The sequence below is a fragment of the Pleurodeles waltl genome, chromosome 10 (assembly GCF_031143425.1).
Source record: "Pleurodeles waltl isolate 20211129_DDA chromosome 10, aPleWal1.hap1.20221129, whole genome shotgun sequence".
NCBI lineage: Eukaryota > Metazoa > Chordata > Amphibia > Caudata > Salamandridae > Pleurodeles > Pleurodeles waltl.
This window is the reverse complement of record NC_090449.1, coordinates 942767231-942794953: the sequence shown is the minus strand read 5'-3', so window position 1 is coordinate 942794953 and position 27723 is coordinate 942767231. Positions and strand designations below refer to the sequence as shown.

Below are 27723 nucleotides of genomic sequence, written 5' to 3'. Positions count from 1 at the left end.
CTATTGGAGTTGGGTGACAGTGAAAGCACTACAAAACAGACAGCCAAATGTTTTGGTAAATAAATAAATGGTGGCACTCAGGCATTTAGCAAAACCTAAACAAGAAGGAAGTGTTGTAGTTTTCCATTTAATGACATACTATTTGACTTCCTTAGAGGAAAGAGAAGATGAAATATATTAAGAATTAAAAGTGTCAACAATAATGGCTTGAACAGTACACAACAGTAGCAGTGCCTGCGTCTTTTAGGACAACGAGCCTATATAATACACCAGATACAAAGGTAACACCAGACCCAAGGGAAACATCAATAAGACCTGAAAGGTGACTGAACAGCCATATCCATCAACTATTTGAGCGGCACCCAGATTTTTCATTTGGGTTTTACAGCACTAGGTTTGACTTATGGAGAGATTGAAGATGCAGCCAAACTAGAAAGGTTTCGAAATGGCAACTGAACAAGACATGCTTCAAAATCACAAAGTGGATGCTGGGTAATAAGAATCAATTAGACAAGGAGCCCATTAACTAATACATTGGAATAGTTTATGCCAACAGTTTATGGATAATTAGACTCCTCTTTCTATAAGACTTTTTTGTGGTGAAGTGACCTTGTGGAGCTATCAAGTGGCATGGGATAGGGAACTAAATCTAAATATGACTAGCAAGGACTGGAAACACACTGTGGTAAGGTAAACCCACATACCCAGGACATTAACAAAGCAAAACTATCTTGACAATATTACTACATGTCCATCACACAACAGACTACATCAGATTTGGTATACATTGGAGAGTGACAAGAGGCATCTCAAACAAATTTCTTTAGGTATTAACTAATCTCACTAATATATTGGGGCGTGATCTTACAGGAATCTGATACAGTTTTAGAACTGAACTCCCACAAATGAGAAGCAGTAAAGCATGCCAATCACCTTGTATAAACTGCTGCAGTTAGACTGGCTTACTTCTTGGGTTTAAGTGCTTTCCTTTGTTAATAACAATTTCTCAAGTTATCATTGGTCCATACTACTATAGGTGGGGATAACATAGAGACCGTTTTCTCCATTCAAAAGGTTGTTTCTGTTCCATACTTGTTTCTTTGTGAAGCAAGCAGCAAGAAAGACAACACGTTTTGCCCCATCTTGGCTGCAGGCATGGGCTTTTTCAAGGCTCCAGTACGAGGCAGTCCCCCCAATCAGGAGATCAATGTTTGTAACCCAAAATTGCGCTCACTCTGAATTCCAAGTACCATTACATCTTAATGATAGTTAGTGAATTTTAAGTTTCTTAAGGCGCGGGCGAAGGATGCTGAAAATCAATCCAGATGGAACAACCCAAGGGGGTGGAGACCCACTAAGCGTTGACATTCGTTGAGACCTGGCTGTAGTCTTGGCTACCTAAGGCTTCCCTATCAACGTGGTGGAGCGGGCCCCCTCATTACTGACACAGAAACCCCCTCTAGGGAGTCCCTCCTCATCCGCTGATCATACAGATCCTTAACTACTGGGACAGCCATGCAATTTTGCACAAACATAACCAAGGTGCAATGAGAATTCTTGGATGAGGCGAAAGAGAAGTCTGAGCCATGTCCGTTCCATGCATGCTGCTTCTCCCCGCATGGCTCCCGCACTCACTTCTTCGATATCCCCACGGCAAGGGAGTGGGCCTCTGAGAAAAGATCCCTATGCAGTCATGATCTCCCAGGAGACACCTGGTGGGTTGCCCTGAGGGCCTCACAAACATCTTCCTCTCACTCTTGTCACCTCCACAAACCCAGAGATAGGAAGGGGAGCTGTGCTAGATCCCCTACATCATCTGATTCTCAACATTTGGGGTCGCTGGTCCACCCTGTGGCAGATGCAGCTCTTCAACAACCCTGAGACTCCTTGGTCTCATCATGATGATTCTTCAAGCTTTCTGAACTGCCCTTAATTCACCCTTGATCTTGGGTGCCCACTAATGCTTATATCCTTTATGCCAATCCTTTCATAAGGAGGAGGTCTTCTTCAAAGGCCCAGTTATGTGTTATATATATTAGTTGGGGAACGCTGCTGGGCGACAGATGCCTCCGGAATGGAGGTATGAGGTGGGGGAGCACTGTGGGGTCTGTTTTGGTTGACTGAATTGTACTTGTTCACTGCCTTCTGTATTTTTTGAGTTTTCCTTTTCCTGCCACCATACACTCTCCTAGGCGGCCCTGCTTGCCCTCCCTTCTGAAGTCCGCCCAGCCCACATTCAGGCCAACTATATGATGAGCCATAGTCTCCTTTCCTGGAACATCAACGGTTTTCTGGACCGTATTAAGCAGAAAATGGCCCTTCAGTTTATACAACAACACGACCAGAGGTAGCGTTATTGCAGGAGACCCATCTAAAGTGCACTAAATGCCCCCTTCTCTGTGGATCGGACTACAATAGTGCCTACCATGACGACATTGATAGAGGGTTCAAAGGTACAGCAATTCTTCCCACCACAGGTCCGTCAAACACACAGGGAGGACATCACCGATATAGTGTTGCTGTTCCCCAATGAGTGTATTAAAACGTTCCCTCCAGTCTGACCAGCAGGAACATTATACATTCTTCCCTGCCAGGCTGACCGGCGGGAACACACAGTCTAGCACCCTCAGAATGCACAATGTCTGCAAAGTAGACAGTAAGCATTCCAAGAGTGCTGGGCAGGAGGGCCCCTGCATTGCCAACATCATGGTTGCGGGCCGTGCAGGGGCCCCCCTGTGGGCCCCAGCACTTCCTTTCCATCAGCCTTTTCATTGCAGGCTCCCGCCATGAAAATGCTGGTGGAAAGAGCAGTTGTAATTAGCCAGGCGGCACTGAGTTCAGCGCCGCCATGCATGGTTGCAAGCTCAACTGCCGTCATGCTGTTATGTACCATGTTCCCAGCGGTCTTACAGGCAAAGTCATAATTTGGTGGCTGGACCACCAAAGCCTCAGCAGTCCGACTGACACCTCAAGTTAGGAGGTCTTATGACCACTTAACTCAAAATGAGGCCCTTAATCTATTGTGGGGGTACATGTTCCTTCTAAAAATCTTCGCCAAGCCCCTCATTTCTCCAACCTAACAGTTTCCCATTTAGTAGTAAGGATACTCCTTTTTCCAGCCACTCCCTCAGGTCCCTTTCACATTTACTACTAAATAGTAAACTTACATGTAAGATCACCCCATAGAAAAGACAGGAGATGTGGAGAGTTACATTCACAGGTTTGCGATTTACATCTTCTAGTACTTTAGAAGTACTAATATACTACAAAAATGCAGTTTGCAAGCAGGCACCACAGTGTAAGAGCACAGACTGATTTTAATATTTTCAATTCATAGCACAGAAAAAAACATACCAAAAGCAACTTCTCCTTTGCCTGTTTTGTCAAATAACTGGAAGGCCACCATGAACAGAGCATCAGGAGCACATAAGACTGATTCGAATGCAAGAAATTCTTGGAAGGAGATTAGTCTGCGAAAATAAAAAGACACAGGTTAACATCTCGCTGAAAGCCACATTCTAAATAATGCAATAACAAACAGAATTCAGTGATAGAAACACATATCTGCATTACTTTGCCTTTAAAAAATACATTTTGCATGCAGTTGTCCAAAGAGCCATCTTGCATATGTTTCACATGAAGTTTTCAAAATATGGCCATTGCTAGGAGTAGCCCAGCACAGTATTCAGATGGGAATAATTCTCTGGTCCATTTTAAGTTTCCCGATGTATCCTGCGAAGCCCAGAATTATCAGGTCTCGAAACTCCAGACCTGATAATTTCAGGCCTGGAGAGACCGAACTTCTGAGCTGACCTGCGGGTGCCGCACGCAGCTGCTGTGCCCAGACCCTACACTATCCCTCACCTTCATGGGGGTGGGAGCAAACGCTTCCCCTACACCTGATGTGACTGCTGCTCTACTCCTAGACAACCTGCAGGAAAGGCCTTTTAAAAGCTATTGGATTTTGATGACATGCTTTTAGCAGCTGGTAAAGGTGAGCAGATTTGGACTCACTACTTCACCCGGATTAGGGGAAAACATGCAGATTTGGATCCTGTCTTCCACGGTCCATTTAATTTTACCCATTCCAAAGAAGTTGTAAACCTTGCCGTTACATGCCAGGATATACTGGCCATAACTGTACATTATAGCCCTGTGGTATTCGTGCATTTCAATACACAAACTGATAAACCGATCCCAAATCTACCACATCAAGGCTATCATTTATTGGTTCACGAGGGAGGAACGATGTTAAAGTCCTGGCAGATTTTCAGACTATTCACTGGCCAAGTAAACATTTTAATTTTTGTTAATTGTATAAACATTTATCAGTTATCAAGGAATGCCTGACTGCCCCCTCACATTAGCCATCCTTCACTCTTCCGACCCCCTCTTTACTAGACTGAAGAAAAGCAACTATGTTTCAGACTTAAAGATTTGTACCCCAATAACAAATTAAGGATTTAAATTTTATTATATTAGATTCAGAGCTCGCAAACTGCATAGATTTTGATACCTTCCGTATAAACGTTTCATATTAGAAGACAGACTCTGAACATGCAGCAAAGACAAGCTCTCTATTACAACACTGAAGAAAACTACAACCTTCTCCCTAGTATTTTCACCAGCCGCAACATCATTATGGAACAAGTTATGCACTAGACATTCTCTCATTTAAACAGCTGCTCAAATAAACTTAGTTCAATCTAACACTTTCAAATCAATGATTCACATTCTACTATACTTTGCTGGCTAAATTACTTATGAGGGGCTCTCCCTTCAATGGCTTTTTTGGATTGGACCATGGGCCATAGAGCTCTTTCCTGTGCATGAATGGCGACACAACTGAGATACTAGCAAGGTAGTCAGTGAACAAAAATTCATTTTTCGTTCAACAGTTACCAAAGACTTGGAAGATTTACTCTGGCCTCTAAAAATCATTTTTTGAATTAAATTACTCCAGAACCAGACTGTCTGACTTTGCTTAAGTTTTCATATGTGGAACCACATACATCTGCCTTTGACTCTGGCTCCCCATCAATGTCAAATTGGAGGACTTGTGTATTGTTCTTAAAGTATACTAGCGCAAAATCCTGACATACCTACATAAACTGCCATCTCTGTACGCCCTAAAAGAGGTTAATACCCAGGTCGTTTTGGTAGCCCAAGACTGAATTCTTCACGTTTACTGTTATGTATGATTAAGAATTATTCACCAATCCCCAAATTGGAAGTGCCTACGCACAAGTCACCAAAAGACATAGTATAGTCTAACCAAGGATTCAGATAGTCTACATAACAGGACTTACGGGGAGGGTAAAACCGCCATCTCTTACTGATAACTACTACAGGTTTGTCCCAGAACAAAGCAGGTTTTAATAGAAATACCACAGGTGTTTCCATCTGCACACAGTATAAGAGAACAATATTTATAGCACAAACCTTAATGAGGACTAGAATTAAGCTACTACTGAAATGAAAAAATAAAAGAGACTGCAAAGAATCACAACACTAATGACTGGCATTTAAAACAAACTTGATCAGCTTAGCGGGAATGGTGACCTAAAGTTCTGGCGGTCTATATTTAGTCCTCTAAATAAAAAGGGCAGAGATAAAAAGAAGCAAGAAGAAAGGCAGCAAGGAATTCCACAATTGTGAAGCCAACAATGAGAAAGGCCAATTGAAATAATTATTATGGAAAAAACTGACACGATCAAGGTAGATGAACATGTTGCTGCAAGGTGTTCTGAACCCTTTTGACTGACTTCTTTTAACAAAATATACAGCCTGTACTAGGAAATGTGCCTTGTGATTAATACACTGCATTTTAATTGGGTATGAAAGGACAAAGACTTGATATCATATGTTTTGAGGGCGGTTTGAGTTGTTTAGGGGAAAGCTTAATAACGGTATACCTGAACAAGATTTAAATGTAACCATAAATAAGGAAGAGCACAGGAGCCAACAGGGGAGTGAACAGCAGGTGACTAGGCTGGTGTCAGACCCGTCAGCTCTTGCCATGGTTTCCCCTGTGTTTTTGCTTCTGACCTCCTGGTTTTGATACTGTGCAGAATATCATTGTTGCTGGATTTAGGACTCTGGGCACTCTACCACTGCTGACCAGTGCTAGAGCGCAAGTGCTCCCTCTGTAAATTGTACTGGTGATTGGTTTAGCCATGACTGCCATATTTGGTTTACTAGTATGTCATTACTATAGTGTCTTCCCAGGGCCTGTAAATGAAATGCTACCGGTGGGCCTGCAACACTGACTGTGCCATCCACATGCGTAGCCCTGTAAACATGTTGCATACCTGCCATCATATTGTCTGTGTGGCATTTTTAAACTGCCATTTCAACCTGGCAAGTGCACCCCATTTGACAGGCCCAATCTTCTCTTTTACTACATGCAATTCTCCCCTAAAGTAGGCCCAATGGGCAGGGCGCTGTGCACTCAAAAGGTATGACATGCACTTGTATGTCTTACATGTCCTGGTATTGAAATACTGCTAAATTTGGTTTTCACTATTGCAAGACTTGTCTCTCCCATAGAGTAACATGGAGATTGCATGGAAATACCTTGGGAGCAGATAGAGACACGGAGTTTGGGCTCTCTGAACTCACTATTTAAAAATACATCTTTTGGTGAAGTTGGTTTTTGAATTGTAGGTTTGAAAATGACACTTTTATAAAGTGGGCATTTTCTTGCTTAACCATTCTGTGCCTCTGCTTGTCTGCTGAATATAAGTCTATGTCAGGATGACAGTTGAGCTGTTTGTGCATTCACTTTAGACAGTCACACAAAGGAAACTGCAGCGTGCCCTGCATATCCTGATGGACCATCACCAGGCTGATGGGTCGTCTTGAGTTGGAGTGGTAGGAGGAACCGACACTTGCACCTGAATTGGGCTGTGCCTGTCCTTACACAATGCAGTCTCCAACCCCCTGGAGTGTGTCTGGGGCCAGGGCAGATAAGGCAGGGTCTCGGGCACTACAAATACTTCTCTTTGAAGTTTGCCTACTTCAAAGACCGAAATAAGTATACGAACTGGACCTCTGACACCACAGTTACAACACTTCTGGACTGCGAACACTCTGCCAGGAAGACGAGATGGATGCTGTAGGAGGGACTGCCACTCTGCCTGTTGCATTGTTGTGCTGGCCTGCTGCTTGCTGCCTCTGTCCTGGGAGTGAAAGGACTGGACTATGCTTTCTACAGTCTGCTTTGCAAGCTTCTCCAAGGGCTTGAACTGACCTTGCCTTCTGTTAAGAAGTCTCAGGCCATCAAAGACTTCACCTGCCAGCGTCTGGGCTCTTTTGCTGAGAGTCATGACTTGTCAGTTAGTACCAAATCCAGTTTGTGGGCCGTTGGAAGTGAGCTCTGGTCCAACTAAGCACATCAACTCCAGAGCAACTTCGGAACTGGCGCCACTCTCCGACTCTGTGCCACCCCCTGTACCAGAGCCATGTTCCCCGCTGAGTGCAATGACTGCAATCTGCAACACAGGCCTGACGCTTCTGCAGTACCTCCAAAGTCCTGCCACAGTGTGAGTCCTGAGTGCCGTGTCACTGACGTTCGTGACACCCAATTCCGACTCTGCAGCAGCACCTGAGGCCCCATGGTGTGATTGGGACACCACAAAGTCCAAACCTTGCATCTTGACTTGCTGGATTCATCGACCCCAGTGGATCAAAAGGAACTGACGCCTCGCCACCTATGCTGCATCACTGCCCCTGCAACTGTAAGGGACCAACGCCTCACCTCCCCTGCCAATGTCCCCACCCACAGAGCCAGACACATTCTTAACCCTGTTTTCTCAGCAGTGGACAACATAACCATCTCCCACACCTCTGAACACCATTGGACCGACCACAAGGATCCACTTTACCCATACAAAGAACACTGCACGCCACCCCCCTGCCCCCGTCCCCCTGGCAGATGCTGGAAGTCACAGAAGCACAGCTCATCAACGCTCCTAACCACTCTCTCCCACCGGACGCAGTGGATGCAAATGAAGTCACAAGCAACTTTCATTGCTGGCTCTCCAACTACACTTACAACGTAGCCCCCTTAAGGAAATCAGCAGGGAATCGACACAGCAAAATATCCAAGTGGTTTATGCAAGACCTACAGGAATCCAAACGCGCCTGCAGACGATTGGAACGGAAATGGAGGATCAGCAAATCTACTGAAGCCAGCACAACCTACAAAGATGCTGTGAACACTCACCACCAGAACATCAGAGTTGCCAAAAAAGCTGCTTTTCAAGCATGCCTCAACACCAGTACTCACAACAGCAACGAGCTGTTCGCCATCGTCAAAGAATTCCCAAACCCCAGGGCAGACCCCTCATCCATCCCTCCCTCCCAAGACCTCTGTAACAACCTTGCCACCTTTTTTCACCGTAAGATCCAGGACATCTACGAAGGCTTCAGGAACCAAAGCCCGCCAGCACCGCTCACCGCCACGGGCCTGGATCCTTACCAGACACTGACCTCCTGAACCCCATCACCGTAGAGGACACCCAAACGACTGATGAACTCCATCCACTTGGGAGCACCCTCAGATCCATGCCCTCATCACATGCTCAACCTGGCCAGCGCCACCATTGCACCAGAGCTCTGCCAAACCATCAACCTATCCTTCCAGACAGCCACATTCCCCTCAGACTGGAAACACGCTGAAATCAGCCTGCTGCTCAAGAAACCCACCGCCGACCCTAGGGAGTTCAAGAACTATAGAACCATCTCTCTGCCCCCTTTCCCAGCCAAGGTAATGGAGAAAACCATCAACCAGCAACTCACAAATACCTCAAGACACACCGTATTCTAGACCCATTCCAGTCCGGATTCAGAAGTAACCACAGCATCAAAACCGCACTCTTAGCAGTCACTGATGACATACGCATCATACTTGACTGCAGAGGCACTGCCACTCTCACCCTCCTTGATCTCTCTGCCACATTTGACACGGTCTCCCACTCCACCCTCTGCGACAGACTTCACTATGCCGGCATCCGAGACAAAGCCCTGAACTGGATCAGGTCCTTCCTCACCAGATGAGCACAGAGGGCCAGACTACCACTGTTCACATCAGAACGTAAAGACTCTTGATGCAGAGTGGCCTAAGGATCCTCACTCACCCTGACCTTTTTCAATGTCTACATGGCCCGCTCGCTAAGATCACCAAACAACAGGCTCGACTCGGACAAGGCAGAGAGCCTCGTGATCGGCTCCACCCCTTCTGCCTGGACCGACTCCTGGTGGCCCACCTCTCTGGGTAACGCCTCCGCCCCACTGTCCCTGCGCGCAACCTGAGCATCATCCTGGACCCCTCTCTATCGATGACCCACCATGTTAATGCCGTCTCTTCATCAAGCTTCCACAACCACCGTCTCCTGCTGAAGATTTTCAAATGGATTCCCCCCAACACGAGGATGACAGTCACCCACATACTTATCACCAGCAAATCAAGACTTCAGAGTCCAAAATGCAGTAGCCAGACTCATCCTGGACATCTCCCGACACAGTTGAATTTCCTCCCACCTCAGAGACCTACACTGGCTCCCAGTCAAGAAGCGCATCACATACAAACTACTGATCCACACCTTCAAGGCACTGCACAATATAGGACCGGCATACCTCAACCACAGCCTTTCCTTCTACGTACCCAACAGACGTCTCCGTTCCTCCGAGCTCGCCATTGCAGCCATCCCCAAGATCCGGAAAAGTACAGCAGGAGAAAGATCCTTCTCCTACCTAGAAGCTCGGACATGGAGCACACTACACCTCAAGCTCAGGCAGACCGCATCACCAAAGCAGTTCAGGAAGGGCCTCAAGACCTGGCTCTTTGACTGAGCAGCATGCTTACATTAAGCGCTTTGACACCCTATGGGTGATTAGCCAGGCTTTACAAATCCATGATTGATTGACTGACACCTCACCTCCCCGGGAGCAGTAAGGAACCGATGCCGCACAAGCTCCAGTGACACCTCACCTCCTCAACTCTGTGCAACGTCTTTGTTTCCTCAACGTTTTCCAAGATACTGTACCTGGGGTCCATGCGACTCTCTGACCGTCCCGCACCTTCTCACAAGTGACATCGGACTGTTGAAAGCGACTGTCAAGACGCCCTGATCGACCCAGTTGGAGCTATTGTGTCTCTAAGCACTATATTAGGATTTAATCTTTGAAAATGTGTATCTTTACTTGTGGATGTTGGATATTTGTTTTTTTGGTCTTCTTTTACTCAGATAAATATTGGCTATTTTTCTGAACTGGTGTGGAGTGCTTTTGTGGTGTTTTCACTGTGCTATATGTATGTGTACAAACACTTCACACACTGCCTCTGAGATTAAACTGACTGCTCGTGTTAAGCTCCCAAGGGGGTTAGCAGGGGTCATCTTAGCTGTGTGACTCCCTTACCCTGACTAGAGACTAGGGTCTCTACTTGGATAGGGTGCAAACCACTGCCAAATAGAGACCCGATTTCTAACAGCTGGTGAAAATCCAAGTAGAGAAAGCACAGAGACCAGAATGAGCCACTGGGGCAGAACTGCTCAGTTTCAATGAATTACACGTCATGGTCCTCCATTGCAATAAGAGTGATGCGATATGCAGTCCTCTATGGCACTGAAACAGTCCCTCAGGTGATAAAGATCAGTTATGGGTTAAACATGGAGATTCAATTGATTAGCCTCCAGATATTGGTGGATCAAGCTGCCTGAACTCAGCACCAAATCCCACAGTTGCTTTGTGTAGATGTAAAAGAATACATGGTTAAGCACACCCTGTAAAACTGTTTTTACATACTATATGGTTATTGAAATCAGAATATTTTACTGATGAAAATAAATGTTTTTAGCTTATTGAGGATGACGATATGGTGCAGCAATACAAATAAGCAGAGAAAAAAAAAAAAATCAGTCCTAATAGGCAAAACAAGAAAAGCATAATAGAAAGACAACATTCAACACCTAATGAGGAGAGTGCTAGGGTAACACTGTCCCCAAGAATTTGAACACTGGGTGCAACCTGTTGAAGGGGAATAGCACCAGTGGTTACTCCGAGCTGGTGGATGTAGCTGGGGCCAATACACACTCATTTTTATGGACTACCACTTACACTATTACAAATTAGGCACTGCATTGCATTAAAGACGCATTTGCTGGATAGCTTTGTTATGTGTTAAGCAAATCAATGGTGTCCAGATAGGCAGAGAGGGGAGTATAGAGGAAGAAAGGATGAAAGTGAAGAATCTGTTATTCATGGAAGCAGAAATAAAATTGTGAGAAGGCCCAGCCTCAGGCCCAATGGGACCAAAGCAGCAGCCTTAGTAAGTGAAACAATTGGTTACGACTGTCTCACTTAGGGAAACAGTGGCAAACAGAATTTAATAGAAAATAGAAAAGTAAGACATGGACTAATGAGTCAATTCTCACAAACCAACTTGGTGCTCACCCAATGGCAAACACAGAAACAACAATTGATCACCTGAAGATGAGCGACACCTGGAGACGTTCACTGTAGCAGTGATCATCATCTAGTGACCGCACTTGTGAAGCTTAAAAACAAAACACAAAATATTAGGATGACTGTATTTTGATGTGGCAAAATTACAGAACCCCTAATCCTGAGAAGGTATCCGTCTTACAAATCAAAAACACATTTCAACTCCTGGCAGATATAAAGATCAGTCTGAGCCAGCAGTCAACAAGAAATGGGAACACAGCTTTGGTACTACTTTTAAGCAGCTGGGTATGGGACATGCTTAGCTCAATGGAAATTGTTAGTGGAAACAAAGTGAATATATATTTATTTTGTCTGTCACACAGGAATGGAGAGCATGCCAGATAATTGGACATTTTCTTATGTGGCCCATAACCTAGTATTCCTGCATTATCAGTCATTTTACATTGAAATCTGCAATTCTGGTAACCGATCCCCGTGGATCTGCAAATACAGTAACAGGTATATGAGCTGAGGCACCACGGTGCTCATAAGCAACCTGGAACACCACAACGTTTCTCAATCAGGGAAGCAAATCTGTGATGGATTGCATTCTTGGATTGGCTGAGAAACTTAGTTGTTCATCAGGTAGGGGACCTGTCAAATGATAATGCGGACTGTTCACTGATGTTTGCAAGCCAACTTTCTTTCATTTGCACACTTAAGCACAGGTCATTTGGACGCTATGTTCTGACCTTCAACCTCTAAGTGCAGCTCTGTGTAGCACCTTTAGCATTATTAAAAGGCTCTCAAGAGGAGGCTGCAAAGCTAAGTGTAGGAAATAAGGAGATAAAGGGTGGAGCTGCTAGACCCGCTAACCTTAGAAAGAGTGCATCAACACCGAACTCAAACCCTCAGTGAACAATCGAGGAATTTGGAGTGTTTTCATCCACTCTCCAAAAACGTGTGGCTAATTGGAACCAACTTATGTACTTTACTGCACTCTTAGACTGATTTAATATTCCTGCTTTCAAATCAAGGCTGGGCTATTTGCACACGGACTCGTCTGCGAATGGAAATGTAATTTGTGAGGATACCTACACACTAATAGGTTGTTTCATAAATTGTCCATTCGAAGACGCTGAAAAATGATCTACCGATTGCACATTAATTAGGCTGATTCTAATTTGCGATTCCTTGAGACTGTCTGTGAAATCAGCGATGGGGGGGCTGTAAAGAACTACAGGGCTGGACCACTGCATTACCATTCTACAAGGGGACAGGAACTGCTTTAAAAATTAAAATAAAAATAAAAATAATTCACTATTTGAGAACATTTTTGATGCGAGTAGGTAGTGGTCTGAGGGGCCACTGTCTCCACTCTCACCTGCACCCCCACCAATATCACCAAAACAATTTTCAAAGCAGCACCTGTCCAACAGAGACAGCTTTCCCTTTGAAGATCAATTACAACACCAATGCCAGAGTCAGCAAAAAATAAGTTGTTTGCAAATGCAATTGCATACTGGACCACAGATACATTTTACTGTGAATCCCAAAAAGGAGGAGCATTGCGCTTTTTCATGTCGCATCCCCCTCTAATTTACGATTCATAATGGATCACCAAAGACCTTTTACAAGTTGGAAAACGTTTGACTCTTAAAAGGGTTTAGATACATTTTGAAAAGGTGTTTTGCAGTAGCATACCCTGTGCTTGAGCAAACTGCAAAATTTACAACTTCACACCACGTTTGTATAAGAGGCCCTAGATTACAAATATATTGACAAATCTCCACAAAACTTGGCAAATTTGATTCCTCTTTCTACGTGGGCGGAGAATACAGAGTTTTGCTGAGATTCATAATGGGGGAGGTGTTGGAAAGAAAAAAGGGGGATCCAAAACACATTTGGACACACATGCATTTCCGATAAACTTTCAACTCAACAATAGCGCAAAAATGGCTTGGCAGATCTGAATGAAATTTGGCAGGTTTACACATTGTGTAGGATGATTATTTTGGGTAGTACAGGTATCTTTTAAGTTCTAAGGTATTTTAACTTAGTGATATCTGTAGCTGTGCTACTTTCACAAAATTTCACAGTATTTCACGCAAGTACCACGGTACATAACGATGACAAGTCGTTATATGGTTGACTAATTACTGCCTGTAAAAAAGTTAAAGGCAGACATGTTTTTAGATGCACTTTGGCTGTGTTTTGCTGTTCGCCCTTAGACGTAGTTAAGTATTAAATGTAATATTTCCCCCTTGATATTACTACTTTGGTAGTAGAAATATTAATACGTTTCCATATGCTTTGAAAAAAGTACCACAGTACTGTCTATGAAGTACAGTAGTACTAAAACAAAAAAGTTAAGAATTAAAACAACAAAGTAATACACAACATTTTACAATCATAGGGTACTACAGTATATTTCTTTTATTCTTAACATGTCAATGTGCGCAAAAGTGTTCTACAGAGTACTGCAGTAATATCTACAAATTATTGTGCAACTTCAATAAAACTTTATTTTTTTAATGAGCAGTTTATTTTAAAAATATATATAGAAATAGAAATGTATAAATACAATCCTTTACCTAATAACACTTTAATAAGATGGTAATAGTTAGTGAACAACAATAAAAGCTACTACTTACCAATATCCAAGCCCATAACCCACAACACTCTTAAACACAGAGTGCAGAATGCAGCCAAACTGTGCTAAAAACAACATGGATGCCTTTTACCTTTTGTAAACACAGATATTAGCCAATCACATACTAACTTCTCATCCGCATGTACTGTTGCATAAAGTGAAATTACTGCAGCACAATATATAACTAAGTACTTTAATAATTCTAACTTTAACACTCCTCACACTAATCATACATACTACCAAAAAATTACCATTTATTCCTCATAATGTAAATGCCTAACACATTACATCTCCATTCCTTCACGCACTTTAACACTACGGTTGCTTCAGTTACCACAATCCACTCTACACCACTACACACTACGCCTCGCCACTTTATGCCGCTCCACTCCACTGTACGCTATTAGACTCTACACCACTCCAGTCTATGACACTCCAGTCTACGCCACTCAAGTGTATGCCCCTCCACTCTATGCTACTCCAGTCTACGCCACTCAAGTGTATGCCCCTCCACTCTATGCTACTCCACTCTATGCTACTCCACTCTATGCTACTCCACTCTATGCTACTCCACTCTATGCTACTCCACTCTATGCTACTCCACTCTATGCTATTCCATTCTACGAAACTAGAGTTTACGCTGCTGTACTCTGACATTCAATTGTACTCAATTTCAGTGTACACCACTGCACTATAAGCTATTCCAGGGTACACCACTCCACTCACAATCCACTGTACACTAACTACTACATTGTACATCATACTGTTCTATGTCACTATACTATGCGCTATTACACTCTTAAAAAAAAAAAATTATTGAGCATATTCATCACAATCAATAATGAAGTGTAGCAAGTACATTCATCTGTAAACATTTTCGAAACCCAGAAGAAGAAGGGAAAAAAAGGAAATCAAGAGAGCTCAGGTAAAACATGATTAGGTACAGGAGAGAGTAATGCAGTTTGATACTTAAAGTGATATGTGCTACAGTACTATTCACACTGCAAACCTCCCTTCACACTACAGTGACTTTACTAAGTGCACTCATGCATAAAATGCTTGTAACTTACAGTACTACGCTACTACAATCAATGCTATTCTACTGTACGACACTCCACTATATATCATTTTACTCTGTCACTACACTGCACGCCAGTAAACAATGTTATTCCACGTTACATCACTCCTCTGTGTGCTACTCCAATGTATGCTACTCCTCTCTATACCACTCCACTATACGCTATTACACTGTACACCACTACAGTCTACCCCAGTACGCTGTACAACATTCCAGTCCACATCACTACACTGTATGCTAGTAATCTCAATGTTATTCCACTCTAAAGCACTATACTCTATGCTACTCCACTCTACGCCCCTGCACTCTATGGTATGTCTCTGTACGTCACTCCATTGTGCTAGTTAACTCACCACTACACTGTACCTCATTCCACACAACTCTCCATTTCACTCTAATCCAGTCTATTATATTCTACCACATTCTATATTCTATTCTATCACATTCCACTCTACGTCATTGCATTGTACGCTATTCCATTGTATGCCGCTCCGCTGTACGCCACTGCATGCTGCACTAGTCCACTTATGCAACTCCACTGTATGTCACTCCATTCTATGTTATCCCACGCCACTCTAATATAGCTATTCCTTTGCACGCCACTATGGGGGGGAGCCACCCTATTCCACTGTACACAACTCCACTCTCGCCACTCGATCTATGCTATTTCACTCTGTCACTTCACCCCCACCTTACCCCAACTACAGAATACACCACTGCATTCTATGCCACTCCACTGTATGTTACTCCATTCTACAGCACTCCACTCTATTCGACTGTATGACAGCATAATGTATCTCACTCCACTGTACGCCACTGCACTGTTGTAATGATATTTGTTTTGACCACTGACTCCACATTGCACTTAGCCTAGCAGCACACCGTCACCTTAGTGACCACCAGCTTCATTTTGCCTATTGACTTTATTTCAGCATTAGCCACCGCCACATTAAAAGCTGCAAGTATTTTTCCATGCTCAAGTTATACAATGTGCTTTTTGCTCATGGTTTTATTCTGCGTGTTCTTTCTCACCACGGGCTTAGGCTGATGAGAATGTACTAGGATGACGTTTATGGTACGGCAGGGAACAGTTTTGTTTTGAGAGCGGGCACTTTGGGATCTTGGCCAATTCAGACGTGTTCCTTTCAAAACTAACCTGAAGTAGCCAGCATTTCTGAATAACGTAGCAGGGGAAGGTTTTCTAGAACTCTCCCCTCTGGCTTGCTTAAAGTATATAAGAGACCCAGGATTGAGAGTGGGAGATTCAGAGACTTCGGGTTTGGTCAGGATTTTGACATTGAATTGTTGAGCACATTTTAAACATGCACTTTCAGTTCTACTGACCTTCCTTTACGAGCCTTACGAAGTTATTTCATAAATGTCTTCTTAAGATTAAGAGGTACATTCCAGAGATTCTTTTTGAATCTTTTCAGTGTGTGTACTCTGACTCAGTCAGCAGTAAAGCAAAACAACTGTACACCACTGCACTCTATGCAACTCCAGTGTACACTGTTACACTCTGCCACACTCCATTCTAAGCCACTCGACTTCGTCACTCCACTGTACGCTATTCTACTGAACACCACTTAGCTCTAAGCCACCACAATCTACAAAACTCCACTGTATGCTATTTCACTCTATGCCACACCACTACACCACTCCACTGTAGTCCACTCCTCCATATACCACTCCAGTATACAACATGCCACTGTATGCAAATATACTCTATGCCACTCCACTCTATTCAACTCTACTGCCCTCTACTCTAGCCCACTGCTACTCCACTATACGGTACTCAGTTATACCCCATGCCACTGCACTATACTTCAATCCACTGAACGTTATTCCAAGCTATGCCCGTACAGTGTATGCCAGTACAGTGTGCACCACTCCACGGTATGCTATTTCAGTGTATGCTACTCTAGTGTATGCTACTCTAGTGTATGCTACTCCAGTGTATGCTACTCCAGTGTATGCTACTCCAGTGTATGAGTCTACACTGTACCTTGTACCACTGTATGGCGCTACACAGTATGCCACTGCACTCTACGCTATTCCACTATATGCTATTACACTTTACCACACTATCCTGTGCAACTCCACTCTCCCCTATTCCACTGTATGCTATTGTACTGTAAACGCAACTACACTCTACAACAATCAACTGTACGCTATTCCACTCTAAGCCACTCTACTGTAGGTACTAAACTCTATACCACTGCAGTCTATGCTATTTACTTTACGCCACTACACTGTACCTCACTACACTCGGCGCCACTACACTGTACGCCACTCCATTTTATGCCACCCCACTTCATGTTATTCTGCTGTACGCCAGTCTACTCTACCACACTTCAATCTACGCCACTGCACAACACTCCACTGTATGCTATTCCACTGTATGACATTACAATGTATGCCACTAGATTCTACGGTATTCTACTGTAAGCAACTCCACTGAATGACACTTCACTTTATGCTATCCCACGCCATTCTACTTCTTTGTACATCACTCAACAATCGCTACTCAAATCTATGCCACGCTACTGTACGCTATTACAGTATACACCACTGAACTCTATGCCACTCCATGACAAAATATCCCAATGTACGCAACTCCACTGTATGCTACTCCATTATACGACACTACACTACGCTATTCTACTGTATGACATTACAATGTACCTCACTCTACAGTATGCCGCTCCATTGTACGCCACTCAAATCTATGCCACTAGTCTACAAAACTCCACTGTACACTAGTGCATTCTACTGTACGTCATTCACAACGCCACTCCACTGTGCCCCGCTCCATGACACTCCAGTATACAGTATTTAACTATACAAAACTACACTGTCACTCAACTCTATGCTATTCTTCTAATTGGCACTCCATTCTACCCCACTACACTGCACACCACTGTATGATACTCCGCAGTACCCCACTCCTCTTCACCCTATTCCAATCCATGCCACTCCAGTGTAAACCACTCCACAGTACGCTATTTGAGTGTATTCTACTCAACTGTACAGTGTTCCACTGTATGCCACTCCAGTCTGTGCCACTCCAATCTATTCTACTGTATGCCACTACACTGTACCTCACTGCATGCCAATTTACTCTACTCCACGGTATGCTTTTACATGCTACCACACTATTCTACACCAGTCCATTCTTCCCCACTCCACTGTACGTCGTTGTAATGTACAGTACTCCACTGTATGCCAATACACTCTACAACACTCCACTGTGTGCTACTCAACTCTAACGCACTACACTGTACCTCAATCCATCCCGCTCCACTTTACACCACTCCATTCTATGCTATTCCACTGTACACTACCCCACTATACCCAACTCCAAGTCCTGTACCATGCGTCACTACACTGTACGCTATTCCAATCTATGCCATCTAGTGTACTGCACTCCATTGCGCTTTAATCTGCCACTGCATTCTACCCCACTACACTGTATGCCACTACAATGTATGGTACTCCGCTGTACCCCACTCCACAGCACTGCACTCTACACCAATCCACTATATCAATCAATCAAAAAATTTATAGAGCGCGCTACTCACCCGTAAGGGTCTCAAGGCCCGGGGGGAGGGGGGATGGGGGAGGGGGGAAGGGGGAGGGAGGTAGGAGGGGGGGCTGTCAATTACTGTTCGAAAAAGCCATGTCTTGAGGTGTTTTCTGAAAGACAGGAGACCCGGAGTCTTGTGGAGGCTGGTGGGGAGGGAGTTCCAGGTTTTGGGGGCAAGATAGGAGAAGGATCTGCCTCCGTAGTGGCGTGTTGGATGCGGGGCACTGTGGCGAGTGTGGAAGTTCACTCTTTCGTTGAGGTAGGCTGGTCAAGTGTTGTGGAGGGATTTGTGTCTGTGGATGATGACCCTTTTGTCGATAGGAAGCCAGTGAAGGGATCTGAGGTGGGAGGAGATATGTGTTCATGGCGTGGGAGGTCCAGGATGAGGCGAGCGGCTGTGTTCTGGATCCTCTGGAGTTTTCGCTGAAGCTTAACTGTGGTGCCAGCGTAGCGAGCGTTTCCGTAGTCTAGCCTGCTGCTGAGGAGTGCATGGGTGACGGTCCTTTTGGTTTCTATGGGTATCCATTTGAAGGTTTTTCGCAGCATGCGGAGGGTGTTGAAACAGGAGGAGGTGATGGTTGATTTGCTGGGTCATGGAGAGAGAAGAATCTAAGATGATGCCAAGGTTGTGTGAGTGGGTGGCGGGTGTTGGGCCACCAGGAGTCGTCCCACATTGTTTTGTTGGGGCTGAAGATGATGATGATGATGATGATTTCGGTTTTGTTGGAGTTTAGTTTGAGGTGGCTTGCTGTAATCCATTTGGAGGTGTCAAGGAGTCCAGCGTGGAGGTTGGTTTTGGCGGTGGTAGGGTTTCTGGTAAGGGAGATGACGAGCTGGGTGTCGTCTGCGTAGGATATGATGGTGATTCCGTGTGGCCGGAGGATGTTGGCGAGCGGAGCCATGTAAATGTTTAAAAGGGTGGGGCTGAGGGAGGACCTTTGGGGAACCCCGCAGATGATCTTGGTGGCTGGGGAGTGGAAAGGAGGGAGGTGGACTTTCTGGGTCCTTTCGGCGAGTAAGGAGGTGAGCCAGTCCAGGGCCTTGTGTGGGATTCCTGCGTCGTAGAGGCGTGTACGGAGTATTTGGTGGCAGACCGTGTCGAAGGCTGCAGAGAGGTCCAGGAGGATGAGTGGGACGGTCTCGCCCTTGTCGACTCTGGTTCTGATGTCGTCAGTACAGGCGATGAGGGCGGTCTCAGTTCTGTGGTTCTTGCGGAATCCAGACTGGGAGGCGTTGAGTGCGTTGTTTTCCTCTAGGAAGTGAGACAGGCGGGTGTTCACTAACTTCTCAGCGACCTTCAAGGGGAAGGGGAGAAGAGAAATTGGGCGTTAGTTCATGAGGTCATCAGGGTCTGCTTTGGGCTTTTTCAGGAGTGCGGTTACTTCTGCGTGCTTCCAGGAGTCTGGGATGGTGGCGGCGTTGAAAGAGCTGTTGATTACGGCGCAAAGCTTGGGAGCGACGGTTGGGCTGGCCTTGTTGAAGATGCGGTGGGGGCAGATGTCTGAGGGGGAGCCTGAGTGGATGGAATTCATTGTTTTTTCGGTTTCTTCGTCATTGGTAGGTTCCCAGGTGTGTAGTAGGTTGGAGGTGGGGGGGGGGGGGGGGGGTTTGTTGGTCATGTTGGTGATGGAGGTGGTGAGTGCTGGTGGTGTGAAGCTGTTGTGTATGTCTAAGATTTTGAGGTGGAAGTGGTTGGAGAGGGAGTCGCAGAGGTTTTGTGTGTGAGTGGGGTCGATGTTGCCGGCTTTGGGTTTGGTGAACTCTTTGATGATGGTAAAGAGTTCCTTGCTGTTGTGTGAGTTACTGTCTATGCTTGCTTGTAGTAAGCCCTTTTACAAGCGTATGAGTTGGTGATGTTGGCATATGGTGGTTTTGAGGGTGGAGAAGTTGGTTGTTGAGGGTTCCTGGCGCCAAGCTTTCTCTGTTTTGTGGCATTCACGCTTTGAGGCTTGGAGTTCAGTGGTGAACCAGGGGGCGTTCTTGATATTGCGGGTAGTGATGTTTCTTCTAAGAGGGGCGAGTGAGTCAGCGCAAGTTGTAATCCATTGTGTGAGGTTATGGGCAGTAATGTTGGGGTCGTTGGTGTTGGGTGATTATGTGCGAGTTGAGCGTTCAGGCGTTCTGTGGGGATCTTGTCTCACATGCGGTAGGGAGTGGTGTGTTGGTTGTGGTGTGTGGGGGGTTTCGAGAAGGAGAAATGGACACAGTGGTGGTCGGTCCAGTGGAGTTTGGAGGTGTGAGTGCAGGTTATGTGGTTGCTGGAGGTTAAAATCGCATCTAGCGTGTGTCCTGCTGAGTGGGTGGGTGATGTGACTAGTTGTTTGAGTCCTAGGTTCGTGAGGTTGTCTAGTAGGGATGTGGAGTAGTGGTCGTGGAGGTTCTCCAGGTGAAAGTTAAAGTCACCGAGGAGGATGTAGTCTGTGGAAGTGAGGGCATGGGGGCTGATGGTGTCAGCGATGGCATCACAAAAGGGGGGGCCGAGGTCCTGGTGGTCTGTAAATGACGGTTCCTCTGAGGGTGGTGTTGGCGTTTATGTAAATTAGGAAGTGCAGATGTTCCTCGCTGTCTAGGGTGTCGTGTATGTTGGTGATGATCTTTATGGTGTTTTTATGTATAATGGCGATGCCACCTCCTGGTTTGTTTAGACGATCTCTACGATGGATTTTGTAGCCCTCTGGGATGGCCGTGGCTATGTCGGGCTCAGATAAGGGATTCATCCAAGTTTCCGTGAGGAAGGCAATATCCGGGGAGTGTGATGTGATAAGGTCCCAGAGTTCGATGGCATGCTTGTGTACGGAGCGGGTGTTTAGGAGTATGCAGTTGAGGTGGTTGCGGGGGCTGTTGTGGTGCGTGATGGTGTTGTTGTGGGGGGTGTTGGTGCTGTTGTGGTAGTGTTGTTGTAGAGCATGCTAGCGTTGCGGGCGTGTTGGTGTTGGAGTAGGGTGTGTGGGTGTTGTTGTGGGGGGTGTTGGTGTTGTGTGTTGTGGTAGTGTTGTTGTAGAGCGTGCATTGTTGTGGGGCGTGTTGGGGTTGGTGTGGGGCGTGTGGGTGTTTCAGCCACACTTCTTCCATCAGCAAAGATAAAATCCATAAAATCAGAAATTCTCCAAACTTTACGCAGTTCACTTCTTTCTATCAGATCCCTAGCAAGAATAGTAGGTCTTCTGTCATCATCAATCCAGGCCATTTTTCCAGGCCCGTTACATTATCAAGCCCTCCAAAGATTAAAGATTTGTCATCTCCAAAAAAGGTCTTGCTTACTCGGACTCTATCGCCCTGGATCAAGACTCTCAAACAGAGTTGCAATGGTAGATACACCATTTAGACGCATGGAACGGCAGGACTATCTTTGCATTGCATCAGCCCCAGATCTTGTATTAGAATCAGATGCAAGTCTGCTAGGTTGGGGGGGCCCCGTGTGGTCTAATTTCGACTGGAGGTACATGGTCTCTAGAGGAGTCAAGGTTGTACATCAATTGTTTAGCGATGCTTGCCAGTTCCTTTGCGATCAAAAGGCTGGCAAGAGACAGAGTTTTTTGCTCAGTTCTTCTCAGGATGGACAACGTCTCAGCGGTCCGTTACATCAGCCATTTGGGAGGCACAAAATCCAATCCATTAGCGGAAATATCAAAAGGGTTTTGGGATTTTTGTCTTCGAAACAGAATTTCAGTCCATGCAGAATACTTACCAGGCAATCTCAATTCAGTGGCAGATTGGCACTCTCGCCATTTTCGAGATTCAAGCGATTGGAAGCTCCATCCCGAAGTCTTCAACACCATTCATCACAAAAGGGGTCCTTTTCACATAGATCTCTTTGCTTCACATCTCAACACACAGCTTCCACAGTTCTTCAGTTGGCGCTCAGATCCCTCAGCTCTAGCCTTCAATGCTTTTTCTCACGATTGGTCAACCTCCCTAAATTACACCTTCCCTCCTTTCATCATGAAAACCAGGTTGCTAGTTCAAGCAAGACGTCAACAAGCTACGTTGGTTATCATATCTCCTTTTTGGCAATCCCAGGTGTGGTTTTCCACTATTCTGGAACTATAAATAGTCTCTCCCTTTCTTATTCCCTCCTTTCCGGAACTACTCTCCAATCCTCTCTGCCTTCCTCACACCCTTATCCTAGAGAATCTCCTCACTCTTTCGGGCTGGAAAATATCAGGGAATCCCAGCCATTCCCTTCTATTTCGTCAGAGGCTTCAAACCTCATCGAACTTTCCTGGGCTCTGGGAACAAAAAAGGTGTACAAATCAGCCTGGTCTCTTTGGCATAGCTGGTGTGTGGGAAAACACAATGATCCCCTTACAGCAGATAACCTTTATTGTTCATTTTGTGGCAGCAAAAGCCAGTGAAGGTAAGACTTATTGTATCATTAACTTGTATACTTGTATAGGTCCGACATATTTTCTTCACACACTTACATCAACGGTAAACCAGTGGGAGAACATCCGTTAGTTTGCCGTCTTTTAAAGGGAGTAAAATTTTCCAATCCTCCTAAACCTAAATACAAATCTTTGTGGAATGTAAAAGGCGTTTTTAATCTTTTTATTTCTTGGCCAGACAATCCAATGCTTACTTTTAAAAAATTATCTGCCAAGCTTACCATGCTTTTATGCCTTGTTTCTTTCAAACGTCTCTCTAATGTTAAAGCTTTTGATGTTCCCGCTCGTCATTTTACTCCAAAAGGTGTTCTTTTTGATGTTCACAGATGCACAAAGACTAATCTTTCGTCAGTTTTTTTTATCCCTATTTCCCTGACCACCCAAAGTTATGTGTGGGCCAATGTTTGAAAGTTTATGAACAACATACAGCCGATTTGAGAGTTTCCTCAGCACCCCAACTCCTCATTTACTACAGAAAACCTTTCAAACCTGTTTCCTCCCCCATTTTAGCTCGTTGGGTCAAATGGATTAAGTCCTTAGCGAGCATCAATACTTCTGCCTTTGGGGCCCATTCAGCCAGAGGAGCTATGGCTTCTAAAGCTTTTTGAACCAGTTCCCGGCCTGAGGACATTCTCAGATCGGCTGACTGGTCTAATGATAATGTATTCAAAGTGTTTTATTGTAAACCAGTTCAACATGCTTTATTAAATGTAATTTATTCTCTTTAAACTAGCATAATAGGAGCCTCCGGTCTTACCATAAAATGTAGATTTTCCTAGTAGTTAATGAAGGAAAGTCTTAATTTTATTAAATACACGAAGGCGAGTATTATCCCACCTCTACAAATTCTTATCTTTGTTTATTCCCTCCCTAACAGCATCTTCAACAACTCCACAGGCTTCCACCTAAGAGCTGCGTCGCTCAACAACACCTTACAAGAGCCCCCGCATCAACTGCGTTTCAAATCAACCATTTTCAGTCAGACGTTCGGACCCTTCCAAGTTCTGTTTCTGGACTGCTAATTGTTCTACAAGAACTTTTGTCAGTTTCCTTGGCAATATGCGCATATGTTGTTCTATTATTCCATTATTTGTTACTTTTTAATGTCGCACAAGAAAAGAGGGCTGTTCTCAGTCAAGATAAGCATTATAGGGGCAGCCCGTTGGTGATTGGTGCATTATACTAGACTACTTGTTGTTTCCCATTGACCATTTTCGTTTGCCTGATAGGAGTTGTAATTTTGTCTTGACTGCAGCTGCTATTTAAATAAACAAGAAAAGAATAGCATAATACTTGCCTCCGTGTCTTTAATAAAATTAAGACTTTCCTTCATAAACTACTAGGAAAATCTAAATTTATCACAAACACTTCCCAATGCCTGGCAGAGTGGGGCCAGTATGCATCTTAAAATGCCTCCTCTTAATGCTAGATTTAAACTAAAATACTTTAATATGCTCAGGTATGTGCAATGTACTCATCCTCTGGGTAAACATCTTTCCATATGCTGTGGTCTACCGTGCTGTCCTACTGACAAGAGAAGACAAACAGACTATTTGGGTCAGAGATATAGTACAATGTGCCCGATGATCCCAAAACATGGTATGGTATATGTTAGTTAATATATTTCTTGTTTCCTTAAGTTCCTTTATTTCTTGCTCATTTCTAGGAAGAATACTGTACAGGGTATCCTCTAATTACAAAGAATAAAACATTGGTAATACCAAGGTAAAAAATGCTGGTGAAGATGTAATAACATCTAGATAACACAGAAAAAATAACATTCCGCCGAGCAAAAGACATTGTTGTGGGTCTATGTGGAAAGTGCATCAGGCTCTCCACTAGGAGCGCTGCAGCCTCAAGGAGGTAACCTTCAGGATAGTTTTTAAACACTGTCAAATTATAACTGATTTTATCTGTAGGTCAAAGATGAGTGAGTGGGGCACAGAGATCATATGACAACTGCCAAGAAAGTACACCTATCTGGTTGACGCTGATAAGGTAGCCCAGAAAGCTCGGCTAGGAAGAGATCTAAGGAGGGAAGCGCAAGGGAAACAGATGTGTCCGAGTAATGTGAATGTCCAAGAATATTTATATCCGAGAAACAGAAATGGCCTTTTATGCAAAGAGAGACAACCACTCCGATGCCGCTACAAGGCAGAGGATCAACCACAGAGGATCTATGTGGCCCTTAAAGTTAGAAAAAATGTGTGCTAACTTAATAAAGAAAGCAAAACACCAAGAGCAAAGGCTAATATTCCATGGCATCATGGCAGAAAAGAATGAACAACACTTGCTGATAATGCTAGCGCACGAGTTTTCATAGAAATTTTTAATAAGTATTCATGTATTCTGAGTAATGGATTTGTGTAGAAAATGTAATAACAGAGAAAAATAATGCACGCATTTGAAAATGTGATCACGATGAGAGGCCACCAATCTTCACGAAATATACTTATTAATGGCTTATTAATATGAAATGTTGCGCTTATGTTTGATCAATGTAGTAATATGTCATATTGAGGGTTATGCATTATGAAATTGCTTTATTAATTGAAAGGCCTTAGCTTAGCGGAGGTCTTGGCCTAGTTGCACGGCCTCATGTCAAGCTGTATTTCTTGCACGATTAATAAAATGGCTGTCTTGCACGATTAATAAAATGGCTGACTTAGAGAATTAAACTGTGATTTAATACTGTGTACTGTCTAAATGTGCTCTTAACTGAAGGTCTTTCTCATGGGAACCAATTGCCAGAAGATGCTGTTCTTGCAAAGTGTAACAATATGAATGTAATATGTGCAAGAATGACTTTCTCGGGAGGAGAACAATGGAGGCACTGACTGGAGTATAAGCTGCAACAATATTGCTAACTGACAAGCTGGACGATGAGGACATTACAGGAACAGCCAATCAGTGACGTGAATGGAGTACTAGTAGAAATTTCAGATTTAATGTGATAGTTTTATTGCACAAAGTGTGAACATGCGATCCCTTGACCAATAGGGACTTGGGAAGTAGTTTTAGGAAATTTGACTTAACAGGACTGCCCTGAGACGAAGCAGCCATTGTCCATCTGTCCTTAGCATTGCAGCATTGTGAATTTTGCCTTTTGCCACAGTTATTAATTTCTTGTGCGTCTTGACAATAGACAAGCTTAACTTTAATGCTTAAAGACTTTGCCTTTTCTGAACTTTGATGCTAAATACTGATACCTTGTTGACTGAACTGATGTCCTGATGACGAAGACTATCTTAGCTTGCCAATCCAATTGAGGAGAGATATTTTTACCCATGTTGTGTTATGCCTATTTGCTTTCTCTTTCTAGGTACCCACTGCACTGTCTTGATACAGCCATAGTAAGATGTTTTCCAAATTTGTGTTTAATAAATTGTTTTGCATGAAGCCCAACATGCTGATGCTAAATCGACGTCAGATAAGGATCCTCACTTATGAGAATTTGCTATAGGGAACAACGTTTGATGAATTTCTTTGCTCAATCTAAATGTATGGGATATCGTTTGCGCAATTATTCTTGTTATTAATTTGCACTGTAACTTTAGAATGTGTAGTAGCTCAAGCTTTGATTAGATTGTGTTTCTTTCGCAGATTAGGACAGCCAGTGTTGTTTCTGTATGCGTATCATTTGATTGTGAGATGATCTTACGTAACATTAGCATTGTTATTATGGGGAAATAAACATTCTAACTTTTACTAAAGATGTGGTTATTCATGACTGATGTCATGGTGTGTGAAAATTACTGAATCCATTGATTATTGATCTGCATGTACTAGAGTTATGGTGGGAACATCTTAATTGCGAGTCAAAGGGTTCATCAACCTATTTGCGTCCCCTTGTAAGTTTACTTTTTAAGGTCAGATGCGCCAACAGAAATGGTAGTAGAGACGGATGGTTTGTCTCCTTAAGAGCCCATGATAGACGTCAGATATAGAATAACAGATATTAACAGAGAAAGTAACAGCTTGATGGTCAGTCTCCTTAATAAACTATCATAAGAGTTCACAGACATGATAGCAGAAAGACAAAGATCAACGGAGATGGTGGTAACTTGATGATCCGCTCTTTTGGGAGCTCATTATTACTGAGATTTTGATTTTATTTTTCAAGGATGATGATTGTAGAGCAAATGTTCCCTTAAGTCCAGAAATTACTTTCCCACAATCTTGGAGCCTGCCAATGGTTGTTTGAGGATGTTCTCGGTGCTCTAGTGACTGTGTGAATGTAGTAGGGTTTGCGCTTGCACAGCTTATGCAAATCGCAGGTGAATTGTGAGGGTTTAGGGAGTTTGTGTACTCCAAATGAAGTTGTAGAAGGAGTGCGCATACTCCGCAGTGGGAGAGTAGGGAAGTCGTCGAACTTCACGTGTGTGGTGCTTTCTGCTCAAACATTGTCCGCGTGGTTGTTGATGTACGGACCCTGCGTGGTCTAAGACTCCGTAGTATATTGAAAAGTGCATGAGACACTTGGTATATGTTGTGATTTGCCTGGTTTAGTAGGTCAATTGGGCTTGGTCGACAAGTCAGAGTGTGAAAGAAAACTTTCGACTGAGATCTGGCG

At 44.1% G+C, this 27723-nt stretch overlaps 1 protein-coding gene across 1 annotated transcript in view; it reads right to left on the bottom strand.

The window, feature by feature from the left end:
- Positions 1 to 27723, bottom strand: part of SLC25A13 (solute carrier family 25 member 13) — a 587939-nt gene that overhangs the window by 498637 nt on the left and 61579 nt on the right. Inside the window, exon 4 of the mRNA XM_069211738.1 lies at positions 3355 to 3470. Coding sequence (XP_069067839.1) covers positions 3355 to 3470 — 116 coding nt within the window. The remainder of the gene's footprint in view (positions 1 to 3354; positions 3471 to 27723) is intronic.